Source organism: Galeopterus variegatus, unplaced genomic scaffold (genome assembly GCF_000696425.1).
Source record: "Galeopterus variegatus unplaced genomic scaffold, G_variegatus-3.0.2 Scaffold930, whole genome shotgun sequence".
Lineage (NCBI taxonomy): Eukaryota > Metazoa > Chordata > Mammalia > Dermoptera > Cynocephalidae > Galeopterus > Galeopterus variegatus.
Window position 1 is genome coordinate 246608 of NW_007727041.1, and position 22066 is coordinate 268673.

Here is a 22066-nt window from a genome sequence, read left to right on the forward strand (position 1 = left end):
AACCAGTACCATATATAAACAATTACATTATTTGTATAATGTATTTCTTTCATCTTTAAACTTTTATAATTACATCAAGAACCCACTTGTCACTGTGAGAAAAAACCATTAGATGCAAAATGCATCAAAACTGTGCCTTATTTTATGTTTACACGGTCATATGTTGTTTTGATTTTACAGCAATTTGTCATAAAGTAATAATGTATATATTGTCATAATTTTATCAGTGGGGCTTCTTTATTCTTTCCATGAATGAAAACACTGGTCTGAGAGTCCTGACAGTTGGTAGAGAGTAAATACATTGAGAGACATTAACTGGAGAGGCAACTTTAGATATTAAGATAATATAGAGACAGAAAAACTAAATGAAATATTACTTTAATAGGTAGCAAGTTTATGGAATTCATTAGTCTAAGATATAATTAATAGATTAAAGAAGACTTAAATACACAGAGACTTTTGTTGATGCACAGCTAATATTAGAACTTGAAATATAAGGACATACTTTCAAACAGTGCTTCTCAGAAGCAGAGCAGAAAGTGCGGCTGGAGTAGTGAGGAGCACCTCATGCTTGGATGTGTCCAAGCACAAGCTGGCTTGCACTGTCAGGGATGTTGTAAAGAAGGCTCCAGTAGTGGATGAGTTTTAAATTGCCTCCAAATTTACAAGTCAATGATTAGAGACCATCCTACATGTTCATGAATTTCTTCCCAAAGAGATATATAAGTGAGCTGGATAAGTAACACTTTACAAAACTTCATCTACCATGATGGTATTTCGCATAGCATTGCTTCTGATTGAGGAACTCAACTTTACAGCAAAATAAGTACAGCAGTGGACCCAGCCTCATGAAATTCACTGATTTTACCATGTTTCCCACAATCCTGAAGTAGCTGTCTTGAGGAAACAATGAAATGACCTTTTAAAGACTCAGTTGTGGGCTGGCTGGTTAGTTCAGTTGCTTAGAGCATGGTGCTGATAATACTAAGGTCCAGGGTTTGATTTCTGTACTGGCCAGCTGTTAACAACAACAAAAAAGATTCAGTTGCTGTGCCAGCTTGTTGGCAATACCTCACAGGGCAGGAGCAAAGCTCCATACAAAGCTGTATATGCTCTAAACCAGTGAAAGCATATGGTACTGTTTCTCCCATAGCCAAGATTCACAGGTCTAGGAATCGAGGGGTAAAAATGAGAGTGACACCACTCACCATTACCCCTGGTGACCCACTAGCAAAATTTTTGCTTTCTGTTCCCATGAACTTATGCTTTGCTGGCCTAGAGGTCTTAGTTCCAAAGGGAGAAATGCTTTCACCAAGAGACACGACAATGGTTCTATTGAACTAGAAGTTCATGCTACCATCTGCCACTTTGAGGTGCTCATGCCTCTGAACAGGCAAAAGGACTAGGTGCTGTGCTGGGTGGAGTGATTGATCATAACTAAAGGGGAAATTGGACTGCTACTCCACGATGAAGGTAAAGAAGAGTATGCCTGAAATATAGAGATCCTATAGGGTGACTCTGAGTACCATCATACTCTGTGATGAAGATCAATGGAAAACTATGACAACCCAATCCAGGCAGGACTACTAATGACCGAGACTCTTCAGGAATAAAGATTTGGGTCATGCCACCAGGTAGAGAACCATGACCAGCTAAGATGCTTGCTGAAGGCAAAGGGAATACAGAATGATTAGTGGAAGAAGGTAGTTATACATACCAGCTACAACCATGTGAACAGTTAAAGAAAAGAAGATTGTAATTCTTACTAGTATTATTCCCTATTTTGCTTATATATATTTATATATATATAATAATATTTATATATATTAAGCAAATATCTGTTTTTCTTTATTTCTTATTCCCTTATCATGTAACATAAGATGTACTGACTATGTCATAGTTTCAAAGTATCATTGACTTTACATCATAGTATTTTAGTTACAGGATATCAAGGACAGAAGAAAACACCACTTAAGGACTTTACCCCTTCTTTGGGGAAGGAGTTAGCTTGTTTTCAGTTGCATGCAGGATAGTTGTATCGTATTAGCTGCAATTATGACCTTGCTACTGTCTTTATTTGGAGATTAAATATAGCTTAAAGAGATCTATGTGGGTACCAAGTTGATGGGGTGGACTTGTGGTGGTTAATTTTATGTGTCAATTTGACTGGGACAAGGGGTGCCCAAATATTTGGTTAAACATTATTCTGGGTGCGTTTGTGAGGGTGTTTCTGAATGAGATTAACATTTGAATTGGTAGACTGAGTAGAGCAGATTGGCAATGTGGGTGGGGCCTCATCCAATCTGTGGGAGGCCTGAATGAAACAAAAGGCAGGCTAAGGGAGAATTTGCTCTCTCTGCCTGACAGCTTGAACTGGGGCATCAGTCCTCTCTTGCCCTCAAACTGTCACTTACACCATCAGTGCTCCTAGTCCTCAGGACTTTGGACTTGAACTAGAACTTATATCATTAGTTCTCCTGGTCTCAGGCCCTCAGACTTATACTGGAATTACACCATGGGCTTTCCAGGGTCTCCAGTTTGCAGGTGGCAGATCATGGGACTTCTTAGCCTCCATAACCACCTGAACCAATTCCTTATAATAAATCTTTCTCTCTTTCTCGGTCTGTCTCTTTCTCTACACACACACCCACACCTACACCCCCCCCCCCCCCCACACGCACGCACTTCAAAAAGTTCATGGAAAAATGGGATTAAAAGATAATATGAATCTTTCCATAAACTTTTTGAAGACCTCCAATGTGTGTTTGTGTGTATGTGTATATATACATGTATATGTACATGTATATATATGTATATATACATATATATGAACACACACATTTTTTTATCGGTTCTGTTTCCCTGGAGATCCCTGACTACACAGTTCATCAATTCTTGCATTCATTCAATAATAAACAAATATTAACTGAGTGTCTAATATGTGTCAAGTGCTACAAAGATATATATGTGTTCTCCTGAAACTTTGTGTTTTCACTTATCTCCCAGTGACTTCCTCTCAAGTCCCTGCCCCTGGGAAAATGGCTTTGGAATCAGATAGATCTTGGTTTTCATTTCAGCATCAACACTTATTAGCTTTATAAGTTTGAACTAGCCCATTAACTCCTTTGAGTCTCAGTTACATCATCTGTAAAGCAGAAATAATAATTATACCACCACTTAGTGTTGTTGATAGGATTAAAAGGCATTTTGTTGGAAAATTGCCTAGTTCAGTGCCTGGCAGGTGGGACGCAGGCAACAAATGTTAGTCTCCTTTGTTTTCTCGCCTCATAGAAAGATGGGAGACTTCATCCACATCCATCAATTTTCATTCAAAATTACCTACTTTCACTGTATTATTGCTTCACATGCCCCAATCATAAACCTTTTTCAGAATTCAAATGACTCTGTTTAAACATACAATCTTCATTCATGTGTTCACTCACGTATAGATTCAGACATATGCACACAAGGACATACATTCTGCTTAGACAACTCAAGCAAACAGTAGTGAACTCAAACTTGTAAAAAATTCTGACAAGATGCTGGCAAAACAAGACTACATTTTTTACGCAGTTTATTTAGTGGTTCATCTTAGAAGGTGGAAAAACTTACCTGCTGTCAAACAACACGCTAATTAGAATCTTTGCAGAATAACCCACTTCTTAATGATGAGGTATGTAGAATGAGCAGTAATGAAAGAAGGGTCTGAAAAGTGTGTGAAAAGGAATAACAGATGGTACTTGAGTGAAATAGAATAGAAAAATCTGAAAGTAAAGGAAGAAAGCAGAAAAGGAGAGACTCAGCATGCAAAACTAAAGAGTCCCGGGCATTTTGTCAAGGATAGTTAAGAGTCGCTGGCATGGCTAACCTCCAGCTCCACTAATTACAATCTGATGGGCAATTCTGGATGCTATTCTTTGTTTACCAGGTTGAGGCATTTCCACTCTTGCCTTTGGAATGCTGTCCTGGGTTGTGGTATCTAAATGAATTCATGCTACACATATTTAGTTGAAAGATACTACTCAAACAAAAATATAGCTGAGTGAAGTGGAAGCTAAAGACCAAACCTGCAGGTGTTTCAATGCTGCTTTTATTAATTCAAGCCAGTACTTGCCAGTCAAATTCTAACTAGAGCCCTGGCTCATAACCAAGCCGAATACATCTGTGAAGTGCATGGTGGCTTGGGTTCCTATGGACCACAGAGCTTGCTTCATTATTCCTGTCATCAGGGTAGGAATTGGACCATCATAGCTGGAGTCAGTGTAGGTTAGGGATCCTGCTACATGTCATTTTAAGACACAAGTTTCAGAGTGGGGGTGACTCCATGAATACTGCTCTAATCCAAGTTTCATTTCAGATGCCTTGAAAATGAGTCCTGGAAAATCTGCAGGATATCAAAGTCAACCCAAGCAAAAATCTTACCTTAAAGAATTTTTTTCTCAATTTAAAAATCAATACTCACCTATTTAAAAACAATTAAATAATATAACTATTATAATAAAGAAAACAGAAATCACCTGCAGTCTTCTTTGTCTTTTTTTTTTTTTTTTTTGTCTTTTTCCGTGTCCGGCAACGGATCGCAACCCTCAGTGTTGCCCCCGTACTGGACCGGGGACCGGCAACGGGATTGCAACCCTCGGTGTTGCTCCCGCGCCTCGCTCAGCCAGTGAGCGGGAACCGGTCTGTATGTGGGATCCGAAGCGGCGCACTATCCAGTGCGCCACCGGGCCGGCCCCACCTACAGTCTTCTTAATGATCACTTCTGTTGAGTGAATATTCTTCCTGACATCTGCCTGTGATTATCACATTAATTTTATAATCAGAATAAACAAAGACATCACAAAAGATAGGGAAGCAAATGCTGTGTCTTTGCTCTTAACTTACAAATAAGTCCTGATAAATACCACTCATTTTCCAGTGAATTTATCCTGATTCTTTTTTACTACCTTCACTGCATTCCCTTCCTGAGTGGTGGGTGAAGGCTGAGAGCAACTACTTATTTCACATTAAGAAAGAAAAGACGGGGCACTGGGGACATGCTCTGCTGAAATCTAAGTACAAGACTTTACAAATAACCTCTTCATAATTCGAACTGTCCCTTCTGTAAAAATATCTCCCTATTTAGCATACTTTGAGGATAATTTTTTTAAAAAAATGAACGTATTATACTAAGACTTCTTTCAGTGTTTTCTTTTAGTTCTTATTCATAAAAATAATTTTATGTCTTTAAACTATAGATCGAATAAAGAAAATAACTATTTTTTTATTTTTTGATATTTTTTGGTCTCACCTAATGTGGTCCAGTCTATTATTGTATAGCAGATGATTTATTATTAAAACTCCTCGTTAGGAGAAGATATGTAGTAATATAGATTCTGTGGTTTTTGTCTCAAGTTTGCAAAAGACTAATCACATTGCTATATCTTGCACAGGAAGCACCACAGACTTTTAATTTGCTTTTTGTTTTTGCCTTTTAGAGCATTAAAGTGAAAACCTGCCAAGGAGCTAAAAAAAGCTGGAGTTTTGGAAGAAGTCATATTAATTTTGTACAAGATTTATATATTTAAAATCACAGCAAACATTCTTCTTTGTAAGAGTCATTTTTTTAATTTAACATATAATACAGGATGCTCATTTATCTTGACGTAAAATACACAGCTGATGCACAAGATAAGATAGAATTATACAAAAATACCAAACCTCTGACCTCAAATAAGTGTACAGGATGTGTCATACATAGGATATTCAAAACTCTCTTTTACTCTATCAGTTATTTCTAATCATAACAGCTTAAAGGATTGTTACTTCATAACTAATTTCTTTAAAAAATGACTTTTAATTAGGCACATAATAAATACTAAAGTCAACAAAGATTGTGCTTCTTTGCTCTTAAATGCAATCAAGACATTTTATTCTAATGGGTTTATCCAATAAAAGTCTTGTAGAAATGCACATAGCCTTAAGTTATTCATTTTAATGAGTTTATTCTGAGGTAAATACAAAAAAAATGAGCAATGCAACACACTTTATGTTAGACCATGCAGAAAAGCTTATTGCATGATTATGATAGATGTTTCAGGGTAGTAGTTATTATATGCAATATTTTTCTTTTTAATAAAATGGATAAATTCTTTATATTGTCCATTAACAATTTTACAACCTCACAGTAGTAACACACAGTATATCATTTTTCTTACAGACAAACATTTCCTAATAGGAGTGCAGAGCATCTGTTTCATCCTGAGTAAGGTCAGGAATGTCCCAGAAATAAAAGACTAAATAGCAGAATCTCCTGTGTGAAATAATTCTAGAATGAAGAAGGTCTGAACTGTTGCTGCTTCAAGTAATTGTTTTTACTTGAGCCCAAAGTGAGTTCAACTCCAGGAAATTAGCCCTGGTTAATCTTCAGGTAAGAATATACTTTTGCTCTTATTTAATCAAAAATTTACAGTTCAAAGTACATGTGTTAGTATCGAGGGCAGGATACACGGCATCTGAAGGAGCTTACAGTCTTTTGAGGCATAAGAATGGAGGCATAAAAGTTAAATAGTTTCATCTTCTCCCAACACATCCCCCATTTTTTCTGCTTTTCAAGGTGCAAGATGTTGCAGGGGTGCAAGATGTTGCGGGGGTGCAAGATGTTGCAGGGGTGCAACAGAAAGATTGTCACATGGCACTGGACCTCCGTGTGATGGCTCCCTTCTGCTTAGAGAGTATATGGAGGACAGAAATAATATGTTTACTTACTTTTCCCCATTCAATCTCTCTCCAAGGAGAGGGGACAAGGTAATGTCAATAAGGACTGTTCAAGAGCACAACTAGCTCTCATTCTCATCTCATTTGGAAGATTTATTTTTAAAATTTTGTCCTCAATCTATATGCTTAGATCAAACTGAAATAAAAGATCAAACGCGGAATCTCAGTGTTGCAGAAGAGCTTCTAAAACTCCACACTTTGTCTTTTTTCATAAGGATGTGACTGGAAATATGCTAAAACCCAATGTAATCACAGTTATGATGTCATTGGTCCCTAGTTTAGTGCCATGATTTGCAGGGCATGTCAGCTATTTAAAGGATTTCTGTCTCCGCTCATGAGCAAAGATAACATGCCACCACTCAAAACCCTGCAAGGGGCACAAGGCATAGAATGGCCTTGAGAGAAAGCCCCAAATCTAAACAAAACCTCCCCCTGTGTAGTTAAGAAGAGAAGAAATCAGCTGGGAGGCAGAAGGTAGAGAGATTCTGCAGATCGGCTCTGGCACTCACTGCCCAGTCCTCATAGTGCTGAGATTCTCCAGCCTGGCGCAGTAGGAAAATGCAAGGGCGTCTTGTGTAAAGTTCTAGATTCATTAGCTACTGGGGAAAGGTTTTGCTATACAAAAAATGGAAAAACCAAACAAACAAAATCACTGATCTCAGAGCAGGGAGTCTAAAGTTAGAAGTGATGACTCTTCCTTGCATAGTTTTTGGTATGGTAAAGTTTTAGCAAGAAGAGCTCACGTGTGTCTCATGTGGGGGGCTGATCTTGGGGGGTGAGAACAGCAGTGGATTCAGGGGTTAAGCTCAGGCCTATAGTGGCAGAAAGATCCATTCCCATCAATTAGGAACTGGATTTGCTTGCTGGGTGTTAGGTGTTGTAGGGGACTATCAGGCTGGGGCTGAAGAGTCTGCATATGCTACTTTACCTTTTGCTTAAGGTTGATTGCCAAAGGCTGTTCGTTTGAACTTCTAAATATAAGGTTAAATTTTAATATGAAGTTCAAAGATACGGATTTGTTTGCTAGATTACAATGTTACAGTTTAACTCTATTGTTCTACGTAATAGTGTTGTGAAATAGTGCTTCCTTTGGGAATATTTAGCCTCTTGTAATGTGCTTTGGGTTTCCTTTCACTGCAGAGTTAACATAGTTAACATCCAGTGGTGGTTTCAGAGTTTCTGTGTAGGAGGGCCTAGGGACACCAGTCTCATTGGAAGGCGGTGCTCAGAGGACTTACCTTAAAGCTATGTTTGCATTTAAAAGTCTGCTGTTTACAATTAAATTGTGCATTTTAGTTTTTATAAAAATAACATCGGTTTGAAGATTTTAAAGCCCTTCTTTTCATTTTTCAGATTATTTCCATGGGGGAGGATGGGAATGGTGGGGTGCTGATGGAGAGCCACTGAAGGGCTTCCCCACTGGCTCAGTGGCTGATAGTGTCCCCCAATGGTTTGTAAATCTCTTAAACATGTTCCATCTCTGAAGTACATTCCACTTTATCCCTGCTACATTAAACCATGTCAACCCTTTAGAGTGTCACTGAAGAAATGAGGACTGAAATCCTGCATAAATGACCAATTCACTGGAGCTGGTATTCACAGCAAAAAGAACATGTGTTTTATTAACAGATTTCTCTCTAGCAGCCTTTTTGAAAATCTCCCGTAGGGGACAAGACCAAGGGGGGGGGGGGGGAAGTGTTGGATATAAGTGAAGAGTGCATAGGATACTATTTTTAAAAGTTGATCTGGCAGGAGCCACTTTATTTGAACAATAATGTGACTGCACCTGGCAAATGACACAGGTTTGGGGCCTGGGTCTTCCTTAGTTTTCTTAATGCTGTGGAGAGTGAGACAGTCAATTCACATGGAGTAGATCACAACATGTTCTGCAAAGACCTTACCCCATGTGAAAGCACACTCCACGGGGGCCCGAGGGGCCACCATTCTTAGTGTGCAGGTGTGGCCCTAAAGAGAATGTGCGCATGGTTTCTCACAGCCCCCATCACCATGCAACCACTTTTTTCTTTTGGTGCAAATATTTCTGTGTCCCAACTGAGTCTAGAACTTGATTTTATAAAAGGAAAAGAGAACATTTATATATGTAAATATATACATGTGAGTATGTATATGCATTTTTAGGTAAAATCATTATGGCTCCCTAAGCATCAAATTTTGTAAAAATATCTCTTCCCATAAACCTCTTTTCAAGCACACTTACGACACAGAAAATATTGAGACTAAGTTGCCCATGAATTTGGTGTTCAGAGGAAAATAGTTTAACAAATAGGACCATAGAAGTTTAAATGAGGTCACTGAAGTTAAAAATATTTACAAAGGATGGCCTTTCACAATGTCGCTTGCAGGGCTCTGGATTACTTGAGAAAGTGAAACAGCTTCTTTATGGCTGCAGAGCAGGTCTGATTCCAAAAGTGGATATTTCTGAACAATACCAGGCCAGCAGGATGATGTCAAATCTCTAGAAAGATTTACCCTTTCTTCTACTTACTGATGACCTTGGCATCCCCAGGGCACATCTCTTTGGCCTTCAGGATCTTAGATGTAGATGTGGAGAGTCGAGAGGTAGGCTGTCTGAGTACTTAGATAATCCCCAGAAATTAGTCTTCAAACATTAAATCCATGGCATTTAATTTCTCTGTTGATTTGGTGCTTTTTGAGAAAAGCAGAGCCTTGGATTTTCTGAATAATTTCAAGCTCTGGTCTTGTGATGATAAATTGGGTGGAGAAATGGAGTTGTTGCAGAAGTGTCAGCAAATTCTATAGCAGTAGTTCACACATGCAGTTACGTACATTCGTCCATTGTTATTTTCCTAAGAAATGAAGCAACCTAGGAACGTATGCTACAGTAAAGTCCAATAAATCATAATGATTACTTCAAGAACAAAGAAGCACATACAAAGGTGTGATATCTTTCTTTTGGTTTGAGCTTTCAAACCTGAAATTCTTTAAAATACATTTCTGGAGTTCTATTTAAATATTGATATGCCACACTCAAAAAGCAGTGACTTCTTGTTAAAATGCAATATTGAAATGGAATACTGTCTTTTCATAAAACTAAGAAATGTGTTTGGAAAATTAAATACCTTTAAAAATTTAAAAAATAAACATACTCTCATAGCTTAGGGGTTTGAATGAACCCTGTACCAAGGAATTCAGAAAACTCCTACTTTGGTTACATCCTGGAACCCCTGGCACTCAAAAGCTGCTCAGCAAAGATGATTTCAGCATTTCAGTGGCATCTATCTACGCTGCCCTGTTCCATTCAGAAACCATTTTAGCACGTCCCCCACACAATGTGGCTTTTCATGACAAATCACTGTTATGTCACACAAAACTGTTTTAAGTGTTTTTTCAGTATAAAAGAGTTTTGTGTTTTAGAGCTCAATATAAAAATTAAGCATGTTCTGTAAAAGCTGAAATTAATCCATTCAGTGCACTTTTAAAAAAATCCTTTGTCAGCTGGCCAGTACAGGGATCTGAACCCTTAACCCTGGCATTTGGACACAGCTCTCCAACCAACTGAGCTAACTGGCCAGCCACAGTGCACTTGTTTTTAAACAAGTCTATCTTGATTTTCTATCTGAGATAGGATTTCAGCTCAAATGCACTATTTTCCAATCACCTTGGAAAAAAAACTTTACAAGTACAGAACCCAACACAAAGATGCTGAATGTATTCTCTGTGATTGAATTTTACTTTTCAGTCCATGTTGTATATGAATTCTTCCAAGGGTAGATTTTCTCATTTGAATTGGAGGAAGTGATCTTTTTCAGGTAATTCCTTTCTTGGCATTTACAAATGCCGCCTGTCAGGCTGAATGTAGATAGCCCTCGGGAATCAAAGAAAAAGCTTAATTTATATAGTTTTGAAAGTAAATGTTTCAATGATCATAAAAAACTTTTTATGCATTTTTTAAATACTTTGGGTTGCGATTTCATATGTAAGCCTATTTGTATAGGTTATTCCTGTTTAAAACACTGTAATTTTGCTTATATACTCAACAAAAATGAGTAATTATTTAAAAATTATATAATTCACTATTTTATATAATATATCTTTGCAGTATTGTTTTTGGATCATGCTTGCTTGCTTTTTCATTTTCCAAGTGATTAATCCCTGATGGAATACATAAATTTATGTGACCGTGTCTTTAATCATATTTATAAATTTATTGTCACATATCTGAGGCAAACCTGAGGATAGATCATTGAATAATTGCTATTTTTTCTCTTGTAAATATTTTATTTCTCCATTTTCTTCTTTAGTGGTCTTTTGAAGAATCCAATCTGTTGAGAAAATACAAAACATAACACAATTAAGTATTTTAATTTAGGTAATAAATACTAATCTCTGAATACAATTTAATTTAATAATAGATTGGCAGTTCTGGGCATACAATTAATTAATATAATTGAGAGGTGGTTTTTTTTTTTCATTGACCTTTTAATATTGAATATCAAGGAAATAAATGATATTTATCAAATTGCTATTTCAGTTTTGACTTTTTCATTAAATGTATCATGCCCTCTAGTAAAAAAAGAAAAGTACATGTTTCAAACTAACTTAAAGGGTTCTGGGAAAATTTTGGGAGACACATATAAGCCACAATTAGCTGGCATTTTCTTTACTTTGCATCATCTTTTCTTTAGGGATGTAGCAGAGAAATTTCCATCAAATAACTGATGGTCGTAAATTGAGAGCATTAGAACTGACAGGGAATCTGGTAGACATGCCATGGCTATGGTGTTAGAGAGATTTCTGAGTTGTCTGGATTAACTTTAAATGTGTCAGAATATCTGCCAATATAAACTTGATATGAAGAGCCTCTTGAAAACACACTATATCATCTGCATATGAAAATAAAGTCATTGACTATATGTAAAGTTTCACATCGTGGTGAATGTGAATCATATTTCACTATGCTTTGTAACTTGGGGCATTTAAAAAAGTTATAAGTGCTGTATTTATTTCCTATTATGCAGAATAACAAAAACAAGTATGGGAGATGGAGGGGACCTTTGCAATGATCTAATTTTAAAATGCTTATTTTTTAAAAAAAGGCCATAGAGAAGTGATTTTTTCAAATTGGTATATATATATTTTTAAATACGAAAGTGGGCCATAATAGATCAAGCAAAAGCAATGACTTAATTCTTTGAAAATGTAGTATCTCCAAATCATTTTAATCATGAAGTTGTGGTCAATTATGCAAAGGAACTATATATTTTTAAAATAATTATTGAACAATTGAGGGCTTAGAGGGGTTAAATGGTCAAAACTATGCACTTTCAGTTTAGAGAAGTTTTACTCAGGGGTTATATCTTCCTCCATGCCAGAATCTCATTGGTGGAGATGAGGAAAAGGTGGTAAAAGAACAAATGAACACGAAAACAATAATACATTTGTCTTCCCCAGAATGCCAGTTCTCCTGCATGTCTCAGGCCTTTTTCTTTGAGCCAACTATAAACGTTCTGGATTCACAAAGCATTAGGCTCCTTAACTTGTGCCTGCATGTCCTGAGTAGAAAATAAAGCAGACAAGGCTTTCACAAAAGCAGGTGGTGAATTATAAGAATTTTTCTCTTTCCTGCTCACCTAGCTTTTGATCTGCTCTCTGTCTTTTTGCTTATTTTCAACCTTCCTTTGCTTCTACACTTTAAATGTTCTACTAGAAAACTTAATTTTTTTAATCTAAATTTTTCACCTGACCAATTCTGTTAACAGTGGGTTTTTAATGGAAATTGAATGACCAGAGTGGAGATTAGGAGAATATAGTTTATAGCTTCAAACTGGACTGGGCCAATCCTAGCCAACATTTGAAACAAGTGAAGTTTGTTTTTAGCCCCCCAGGCTTTCCTTGTAGCATTTGCTTTTCTTTTTTTCTTCCTGTATTTGTTTAATAATCTCCTTTATACTCCCCTAGTTCAAAACTCTATGGCAAAGCTGTCATTAAACAGTCCCTGGCAAAAAAAGTAGGCTAATGGATATAATATGGAATAAATGTTGAACGAATAGATTCATACTAATATATAAAAGATAAAAAAAATGGTGAGGTGCTGTTCCCCATACACACTCACCCACCCAAAGATAGGTTTATTGGATGAGGAACAAAGCTTTAGGGTTAATGAATAAATGGCCTGCCTGGGCATCTCCCTCAGCATGTGGTACCATATTTCAGGACAAGTTTCTCAACCTACTTAAACCTCTGCCATCTACAAGGCTCTTCCCTTCAATCATTAAGTAAATTAAGCAGCTGCTAAGATTTTGTCAAGTGTTAATTTCAGCCATGTGTACTATGAAGATAAAAATATAAAGACTGTGTCTTTTAAAACTGAATCACTGCTCCAAGAGGAATCTTTGCCCTGTCTCATACATGGAGTGTCAGAACTACGGAGTTCCAGCGGACTTCCACCGTGATGGGATTTGGAAGAAGGAGGAAAAAGGGGTTGTCCTGAGGCATCTGCTCCAGATCTAGTTAATATAAAGAGATGCCTGGGGATGGGAGTAGCTTTGTGAGCCCACTATGGACTGAACACAAGCTTCAGGGAGGTTCCAACGGCTTTAAAGCAGGGGGAGGAGGGATTAACTTTTTTGGTATAATGGAGGTGCTGAAAGTCTGAATACAACCTCATTCCAAAACTAAATATTTTTATATATTTCAGACAGTTTGTGATCCTCTTGAGCAAAACCCAATTCCTGGAGCTCCAGAATAAACAGCCCTGCCTCACAATTTGCAGCAGTGGGATGTATTGGAGAAGGCATGGGCTTTGCAGATAGATCACTGCTTGAATCCATTTACTAGCAAGTAATCTTGGGAGAGTTACTTAACCTCTCTTTGCTTTAACATCCTCAGGTGCCAAATATAGTTAAAATGCTTGGTTGAAAATGCTGTTGTAAGGACAACAGAGTGAATGAAAGCAAGAGTTAGCACAGTGATAATAGTTAATAGTGTTTGCACAGAATTCAGACTCTTACTCTGAACCTTACTAATCACGTAGCCTTGGGAAAACATACTTAACTTTCCTGTGAGTCAGTTTCCTCATAGAGTTGATGTCAGTATTAAGTGTGAATGCTTAAAGCAGAAATGCTTAGGACAGTTCCTGGCACATGGTAAGCACCCAGTAAGAGCTAGTTCCTTCCTTTCTACCTTAGAGTCACAGTTCTGGATGCTAGGCCTCCTGCTGAAGTGACTGAACTCACTATGTCTACTGGTCAAGACAGTCCAAAGTCTGTTAAATAACTTTTTGGGGGCCTAATAAAAAAAGATCAAAGGAGCCATCAGAATGTATCAGCACAGCATTTACTGAATGGAAGAATGTGTTCATTTTTATAGTTATGCTTTCTCAGACTAGTGACTAAAAAACAGATGGATAAAACTTCCTATTCATTTGTTGGTCTTAAACAGAAGTATGAGGCCAGAGATACCCTATGCAAATATCAGCTCTGGTCCTCTTCTCTGGTCAGTGGTGTCCTAAAACTATGCAGTGCTCAGAAGACCACACTGAAAGAAGTATACAGTAACACACTCTATTAGAGGTGCATATAAACGAAGAAGCCCCATCCTATTTTTCAAACACACAACCTTAACACCAATAAGCCAGGCCTTGGGTACCACAGTGTGGCAAAGCCAGGTATTACAGAGGAACACTGGTAACTTTGCAAAGCAGGAGGCACAGCTGGACATTGGATTTAGTGGATAATTCTGTCTTGAGGACCTTGCTGGAGAAAAGCCATGAGTTTACCATGAATTTTACTTACTGAATGAAACACCGCCCACCTACATCGTTAACACAGCATTGTTCATCTTCTCCACTGATAGTTACTCCCCACCCAGCCCACCCAAAGAAAAAGAGGAAGCTAATCATTATAGGAGAGTCAGAAAGGACAGAAACAGTTGGTAATTCAGTGGGAGAGAAACTTGCTATTTAAACTACGTGATTAAAAAATTCTGTTGCTCATGTATTAGAAAAATAAATATATAGCCACAATCTGTATTTTTTGACATAGCTAAACTATTTAACAAAACAATAGGTAAAACATAGGGGGATATTATACTAGAATAAATGTCAATTTGATATTTAATTGGAAAAACATTAAATCAACATTTTTATGGCATTTTATTCTCTATTAAATTTATACTAAAAGCTAACATCTCTGTTATGCTTAATTTGAAAATGATACAGCTAAGAGTTCTAAAAATCTTGCATATGTCAGCCTAAGCAAAACCCCTGTGTAAATATCCAGATTTCCCTGACAGAAAATAAGATGGTTACTCTATTTTACAAAAGGATTTGAAACAGGAGTCTGTGAAACTTTATCTTCCCTTACCTCAGCTAATGAGAAAATCCCCCTTTCTGCACGCAGGCGTAATTTATTGCACAAAATGTGCTATGTCCCTCTATACATTAAAGAAATATTTGCTCTTACAGATAAAACATAGAGATGTGTGATTAGGACAAGGCTTATCTTAACCATGAAACTAGTGCTTATATATCCTTAGATTGATGTAGAAATTCATTCTTTTTTCTATAAAAGGGAGTTTTTATTCTCTGCTTGTAAAAGTAATACATACTTATTTTTAAATTTCAAATGTTGTAGACACACAAGGTACAAGCTTACTTCAAAAAGTTCATGGAAAAATGAAATTAAAAGTTAATATGAATGTATGAACTGTTTGAAGACCCCTTGGATAAAGGTCCTCTATAATCTTAACCTCTAGAAAGAACCTCCATGATTTGCGGATATGTCTATCCCAAAATAAGTTATTTTTTTCTTCTTTACAAAAATGATATCAAATTGTGCACAAAGTTTGAAATACAAATTTTTCTTTTCTCTTTTTAGCATGGTCATCATTTCAGTGTTTGTTTCATTGCTCTATAATACTATATTCCACAGCATGGGTAAATCATAATTTTTTTCACCACTTTGCTACTGATGATTGAAATAGGAAGTCAAAGGAACTTTGGTGCTTACCTTCCACAGTACTAATATGAGCAGCATTAATAGCAATAATCCAGCAAAAGCACTCAACAGGATAACCCATAATGGCACCTTGCCTGGTAGCCCATCTTTGGATATTTGAATAGCGAGCTAAAATTATTAAACAAGATTGTTAACATCAATAAACACTTATTTTTGTTTTGAGCTTCCCAATGATTAAAGAAAACTTTTTAAACTGTACACGTATTCCTGTACTTTTGGTAAAGAAATTATTCTTTGCTCTTCAGATGTCAGTTACATTTTATGATTTCAGTTTTTAAGGTGGAAAGATACAAATATATCATTTTTTATCAAGGTGAAAGTAAAAACATCCATTTATTGTGATGGGAGCAAAAAAAAATCAAACACGACATATTAATTGTAAATATCATTATTTTCCCAGTTTCTTATAATGAAGAACAAGATTGAAGTCATGCTCGAAGCTAATAAAGCATAATTTGAAGCAAATAGTGTCTGCCATTTATTGAGAGCAACATAAGTCACTACGTATGGGACTATAAGTAATTATCAAACATTATGTTACAAAATTCAGAGTGAAATGCAGCCTGTTTTCAAAACTTAGAGTTGCACTCACCTCTCTCTTTTGATTGCCACTACTTAAAACCAGTGATGTATTTTCACTCTGAAGTTCTCCCCTTACAGTAAGATTTAAGCTGGAAAAGCGGGTCTGAAAAGCAAACAGCATTTGTTTTCAGTATATTATGCTAACCAAAATGAGAGCTAGTCATGCTTGAGTAGTACAATTATTAAAGTTAAGATTTTCCTGAGAGATTAAAAATACTGGTTTTGTTAACTTCCAAATAGAACTGGCTGTATCAAATGATGACTGTGTATCCACTCTCCCTACTTTGCCCCCCAAGTCCTCACTTAGAACCATCTTTTAGAATAAAAAATACTTGAAAATAATTTTTATTCAGATTTATTCTTAGAAAATACAAACCTCCAACTCTGCCTACCTTTAGTGTACTTAGGCATAAAATAGCTACACTCTGCTAATGAGGTTTATATAGGCACTTAGGAGTAAACATGAAATTGCCAATGTCCAACAACAGTTCATGACTTACAAAAAAAGCAACTTAATATGATCAAAGCTAAAAATGACAATTTTATATGAGCAACTAAATACTTTCTGAGAGAGCAACAAATAATACAAAATACAGTAACCTAAGTTTTAAAGTAACTTTTTGTCAGACAGATTTGGCCTTATCAGGGGTCAAAAAATGTCTTCCAAAATATATTTATATAGGATAAAAGTGTGATAAAACACAATGAGTCCGTAATATATGCCACTGTCTCCTTTGTTAGTGGTGTCAAGGATTGTCACTGTATAATTCTTTGTATCTTAACTGCATTCCAAAGTATTAAGATAAGGATAAGCTTTGGTCCTGGAGAGATTATGCATCTTTATGTCTGAAGGTGCAAAGAAAAAACAAAAAATAAGAGAAACTTAAAAAAAACATGTATCTGGAAGGGAACCTCAGAGATAACTTAGTTATTACCAAAAAGGGAAGATGAGACCTGTATAGCTGGTTATGCAGAGCCGGGGCTTAGATCACATTCTCTTAGACTTCCAGTCTCATGCTCCTTCCACGCAGCACTGTGCTTTGGACATACTAATTGGTCAACCCATATTTGTTGATTTGATTCAATAATCGATTAGAACAATGCAATCACTTACTTTTATAAAAGTTGGTTTCCACAAGATAAATGAAACATTCACTTGGCTTATGTCAGAAGGAATGAGATCACACGTGATGGTAGCAAATTTACATGTACTGCAGTCCTGTTTAAATGTCCAGAGGTACATATTAGTATTCTTGCCATTTGATCAAAGATACAATATGAAAATACCTCAGACAGTCATTTCTAGGTCGATACTGAATTTATTCACTTGGAAAGCATAAGGCAAAAATAGCAATTGTCTTAATTTACCAGAATTGTGCCTCGTTTGAGATCTTCAGATTTTGATATACTCATTTTCTTTCCAGCATTGATACCAAGAGGATCCTCGAGGTCACGGGGTCTGCAGTTTGCATTCTAAGAAATGAATATATTTCATTTATCAGACAATACCAGATGTCAGAGGGAAAAATGACTTGATACAGTAATGTGGAAAATCTGTGAATAGTAGCCATTGCTTTATACTAAAGATCCATCTTGGTAAGCGTGCAGTAAGAAAGAGGCGGCTATGCACAGCTACCTACACCCCTCCCCAGATGATAACTACTGCTACCATGCCACCTTTGAGTTATAATGGGTGCCAGTGAGGTTGTTATGGAAAAGAAGAGATGCTGGTAGAACTTACTATTACATGAGAAATACATTCATTAATTTATTGTTTTCATCAAAGATTATCTTATAAATTCCCATAATACAAGAGAGAGAAGAAAACTTAAAACTATACCAAGAGAAAAAGAAAAAGGTTCTTCTTCATTTGTTTTTGAATATGATAGCTCATATCGTGGCTTATGAAACAGAATTGGAAAGAGAGGCACTTTCACCTGTATTGACATTTTCGTCCAATAGTATTTTTAAGTCCCCACACAGCAAGGGTAAGACACTTAATCTACGTGAGAGGAAGATGTAAGTAGACAGCCCTATAGAGGTTAGAATGCTGTATTTATAAGATAGCTGGTTTTTGGACTGTTTCTCTGTACTTAATCTCATAAATTTTTGCTTGCCCACAACTTTCTACATTCATGATAAAGAGTAATAAGGATTAAGTTTCATATCTAGTATGAAAAGTATAACTTTTTTCTTTTTCTAGATCTTCACAAACCTGCCTTTTTGGATTAGACGGAAATGCCAGAGGTTTATTTTTTCCTCGTACTTAGAAAAACATTTGAATGATTACAAGTCAACTACCACTACTGCTATTTTTTGATTAAAACTAAAGTTTTAAAAAAAATGTCTGAAAAGAAGACAGATTGTCAAATGCTGAAATGATTCATCTATTAATTCAAAATACTTAATGTGATTTTCTATGTTTTAGGCACCAAAGCATGATAACTACCATATAGTCTCATTCAATGCTACAGGTACGAAAGGGCTACAACATTGCTAGTGGTACCATTTTATGTGCAGCTGTATGTGCTTAGGAGCAACTGAGCAGCCTCTTTATAGAGTTGTTTCACCACCTCGAATTAAAAGTGTAACAAACATTCAGGTATAAATCAACAATTAATTATCTAAAATCTACTCTAGTGGATTGCATAGTGAATCCCCATAAATATACCCAAGTCCCAACCCCTGAAACATGTGAATGTGATCTTGTTTAGAATTAGGGTTTTTATAGATGTAGCTAAATTAAGGATCTCCAGATGAGATAGATCATCCTGGATTTAGTGTGGGCCCTGAATCCAGTGGTGGCTGTGCGGAAACACACAGAGACAGAAACACAAGAAAGAAGGCCATGTGAAGACTGAGGCAGAGACTGGAGTGATGCTGCCAGAAGCCAGGGAATGCCAAGGGTTGCCAGCAGTCACCAGAAGCCAGGCATGGAAGACAGTCTCCCTCTGAGTCTCCAGGGAGATCCAGCACTGTTGACATCTTGATTTTGGACTTCTGGCTCAGAATTTGTGGTAATTTGTTACAGCAGCCCTAAGGAACTAATACATCTACTAAATAACCAGTGGATGCTATTATTATTATTGTTTAGTTTTCTAAATGCCTCTCCATGTGACTTTGGTTAAACTCTTTATCCCAAGCGGCATGCAGAACAAAAAGCTTAAGCACAAAGTGAAAACGATAACAGTAGTGACATAATTCCAAGGCACACATGACTTACATCAGAAGATGACCATCCAGTTGAGTACAGCACTGGATAACCATCTGAGGTCAAGTTAGGAAATGAAATTGACAGCTTCAGTTCGGGCATTGGGAAATGTCCACTTTTTCTAATCTAACAGAAAAAAATAGAAATGTAATCCTTTCTTCCTCTTTCAAAAGCAGCCTTTCTGTCTTATGTAGAACTTTGGTTCTTAATTGATGGCTTAAATTGTGCAACATTTTGAATCACCAAATGTATACGGTTTTTGGCACTGTACAGAGAATTGGCATAATTAAGCCAGCAAGAAGATATGGATGTTTAAGAGTCAGTAGTCAGGTACATCAGGTACAATCATGTTGTTCCTTCATCCCCCACTCCCCAAATAGGACTGAGATTAAGACACAATCAAAATTGAAAAATTTTCTATGTTATTATGCTCTTGCCGTGCCCACTGTCCTTTCTAACCTATTGGGCTTTTTGGAGCTGGAAAGGAGGGTGACCATTAACCTGATTCATGTGGAACAGTTTAGCATATTTTTGGTTGCCTTAACCCATAACTCCCCTCGGGTTATGCCTTTGCCATAATTCCCTAAAGCCATAAATCATTTCTAACCCTAGCTAGACAGGATCTGCCACCACTGTACAGGCAAACCAGATGTCCATCTGCTTCCATTCACAATTCTATCCCCAGCAAGGGCTATTATGTCACTGGCTGTTGATACTCTGGTCTGATGAGAGTCAGATTAACTTTCATTACAGTCGCCATTCTTTTTTATCTTCTAACCCAGAATTCCCACTTAATATCACACTATGCCACCAGGGGTGAGTGTACCTATAGGGAAGGATGGGCAGGATGAAGTTCAGCAGGAAGCTGAACTCACTATCAGGAAGTCCTTACCTGCTTAGAAGGTGCAACTTAATTGGAGCAAGCAGGAGTGGTGGCCCTCCTTCCTACCACTCAGGCATGATCCCCGGGCACTAAGCCTTCTCTATGGCCTCCCTGGGCAGCATTTGTAGCCAAGTAAGGGAGCTGCTTGATCTACAAAGATAGATGCCAGGAAATCCACTGACCTAACTAACTGAGCCTTCTAGATTGAGAGTTGCTCAGATCTGGAGCAATTCCCCGTGGTGCCAAAGAGCAAATGCATCCCTTAATCATGGAATTCCAGAGACTCCTGACCAGTGGCCTGGCTTCTTAAACATGCTCCTTAACTCTTATCTTCTTATGATAATACGCCCTGGGTTTGTCTGGCATGGCTTCCCAGTCGAATTCCATCTCTTTCCTGATATTTAGTCAGAAATCATATATTCTGTAATTATTATTTATTTGCCCTGGGTTTGTCTGGCACAGCTTCCCAGTCGAATTCCATCTCTTTCCTGATATTTAGTCAGAAATCATATATTCTGTAATTATCATTTATTTTTTCTGATTAAAAAGTTTCCTCATAGAAACATTGGCAAATACCGAAAATAAACACGCCCTGGGTTTGTCTGGCATGGCTTCCCAGTCGAATTCCATCTCTTTCCTGATATTTAGTCAGAAATCATATATTCTGTAATTATTATTTATTTTTTCTGATTAAAAAGTTTCCTCATAGAAACATTGGCAAATACCGAAAATAAACAGAAAATGAAAATTTCTAACAATTCAACTACCTTGGTAATATTTCAGTGTATAGGTTACCTGTCTTTATTATTTGCATATATGCATATTTAATACAATTTGTATCACATAAAATACAAAATTTTCCCTGTCTGTAAAATTTATTATGCTATGGCATTTTCCAATAAACTTATAGGTAATTTGAGAATATGAACTGTTAATAGCTAAATAACAACCACATATCAATGTTTATTGGTGAGTATGTGCCACACACTATGCTAATCTTCTAATATGCATTATTGCTTTTAATTTGGTTAACATTCCTAGGAGGTAGATTCTCTTATTATCTCTGTTTCATCTATGGAGTAACAAGGTTAGAACAAGAATAAAAAACTTACAAAGTAACACAGCTGGTAAATAGTAAAATTAGGGTTTCTTACTACAAAATGTGGCCTCTAAAATATTACAGTATTCTGACTTTCTATTAAATATATGATATACTCTTCATTGAATATATGATCATTTATTTAAGTAATTTCATGCTGTTAAGCTTTTAGATTATGCCCAGGTTTTAATTTTTAAATTACTATAAATAACATTGTTAAGAACATCTTTGATATCTTTGTATGGCCAATAATTTTCTAAAGAAAATTCCTAGCAGTGAAGTTACTGGGTCTCCTCTAAAAAGGGTTCTTTCTTTTTTTATTCCATTACTCCCATTCTAGAATTTTTAACAGTGTTATTTATATCAGCTTTATTTATAATAGTTGGGGAGTGCCTGTTTCAAATCTCAAGCTTAGTAATTACAACACATGAACATCTACAACATTCCAAGTCTTTTGCTTTTCTTTCTTTCTCTTTCTCCTTCCTTCCTTCCTTCCTTCCTTCCTTCCTTCCTTCCTTCCTTCCTTCCTTCCTTCC

General features: G+C 36.6%; 1 protein-coding gene and 1 long non-coding RNA gene across 2 annotated transcripts in view; both read right to left on the reverse strand.

Annotated features, from left to right (window-relative positions):
• Positions 1–5584: 5584 nt before the first annotated feature.
• On the reverse strand, positions 5585–10603 carry LOC103591121. The gene is made up of 2 exons (XR_550541.1): positions 6641–10603; positions 5585–6604 (listed from the first exon to the last, which is right to left on the reverse strand). It is a non-coding gene; the product is annotated as an uncharacterized LOC103591121 (long non-coding RNA).
• A 320-nt stretch (positions 10604–10923) lies between these two features.
• The window catches only part of ITGA1 (integrin, alpha 1), a 98755-nt gene continuing 87612 nt past the window's right edge, over positions 10924–22066 (reverse strand). The window contains exons 24-29 of the mRNA XM_008573526.1: positions 19561–19674; positions 17706–17810; positions 17452–17556; positions 16348–16440; positions 15747–15863; positions 10924–11060 (exon numbers count right to left, since the gene is read on the reverse strand). Of these exons, the coding sequence (XP_008571748.1) occupies positions 11016–11060; positions 15747–15863; positions 16348–16440; positions 17452–17556; positions 17706–17810; positions 19561–19674 (579 nt within the window). The 3' untranslated portion in view covers positions 10924–11015. The remainder of the gene's footprint in view (positions 11061–15746; positions 15864–16347; positions 16441–17451; positions 17557–17705; positions 17811–19560; positions 19675–22066) is intronic.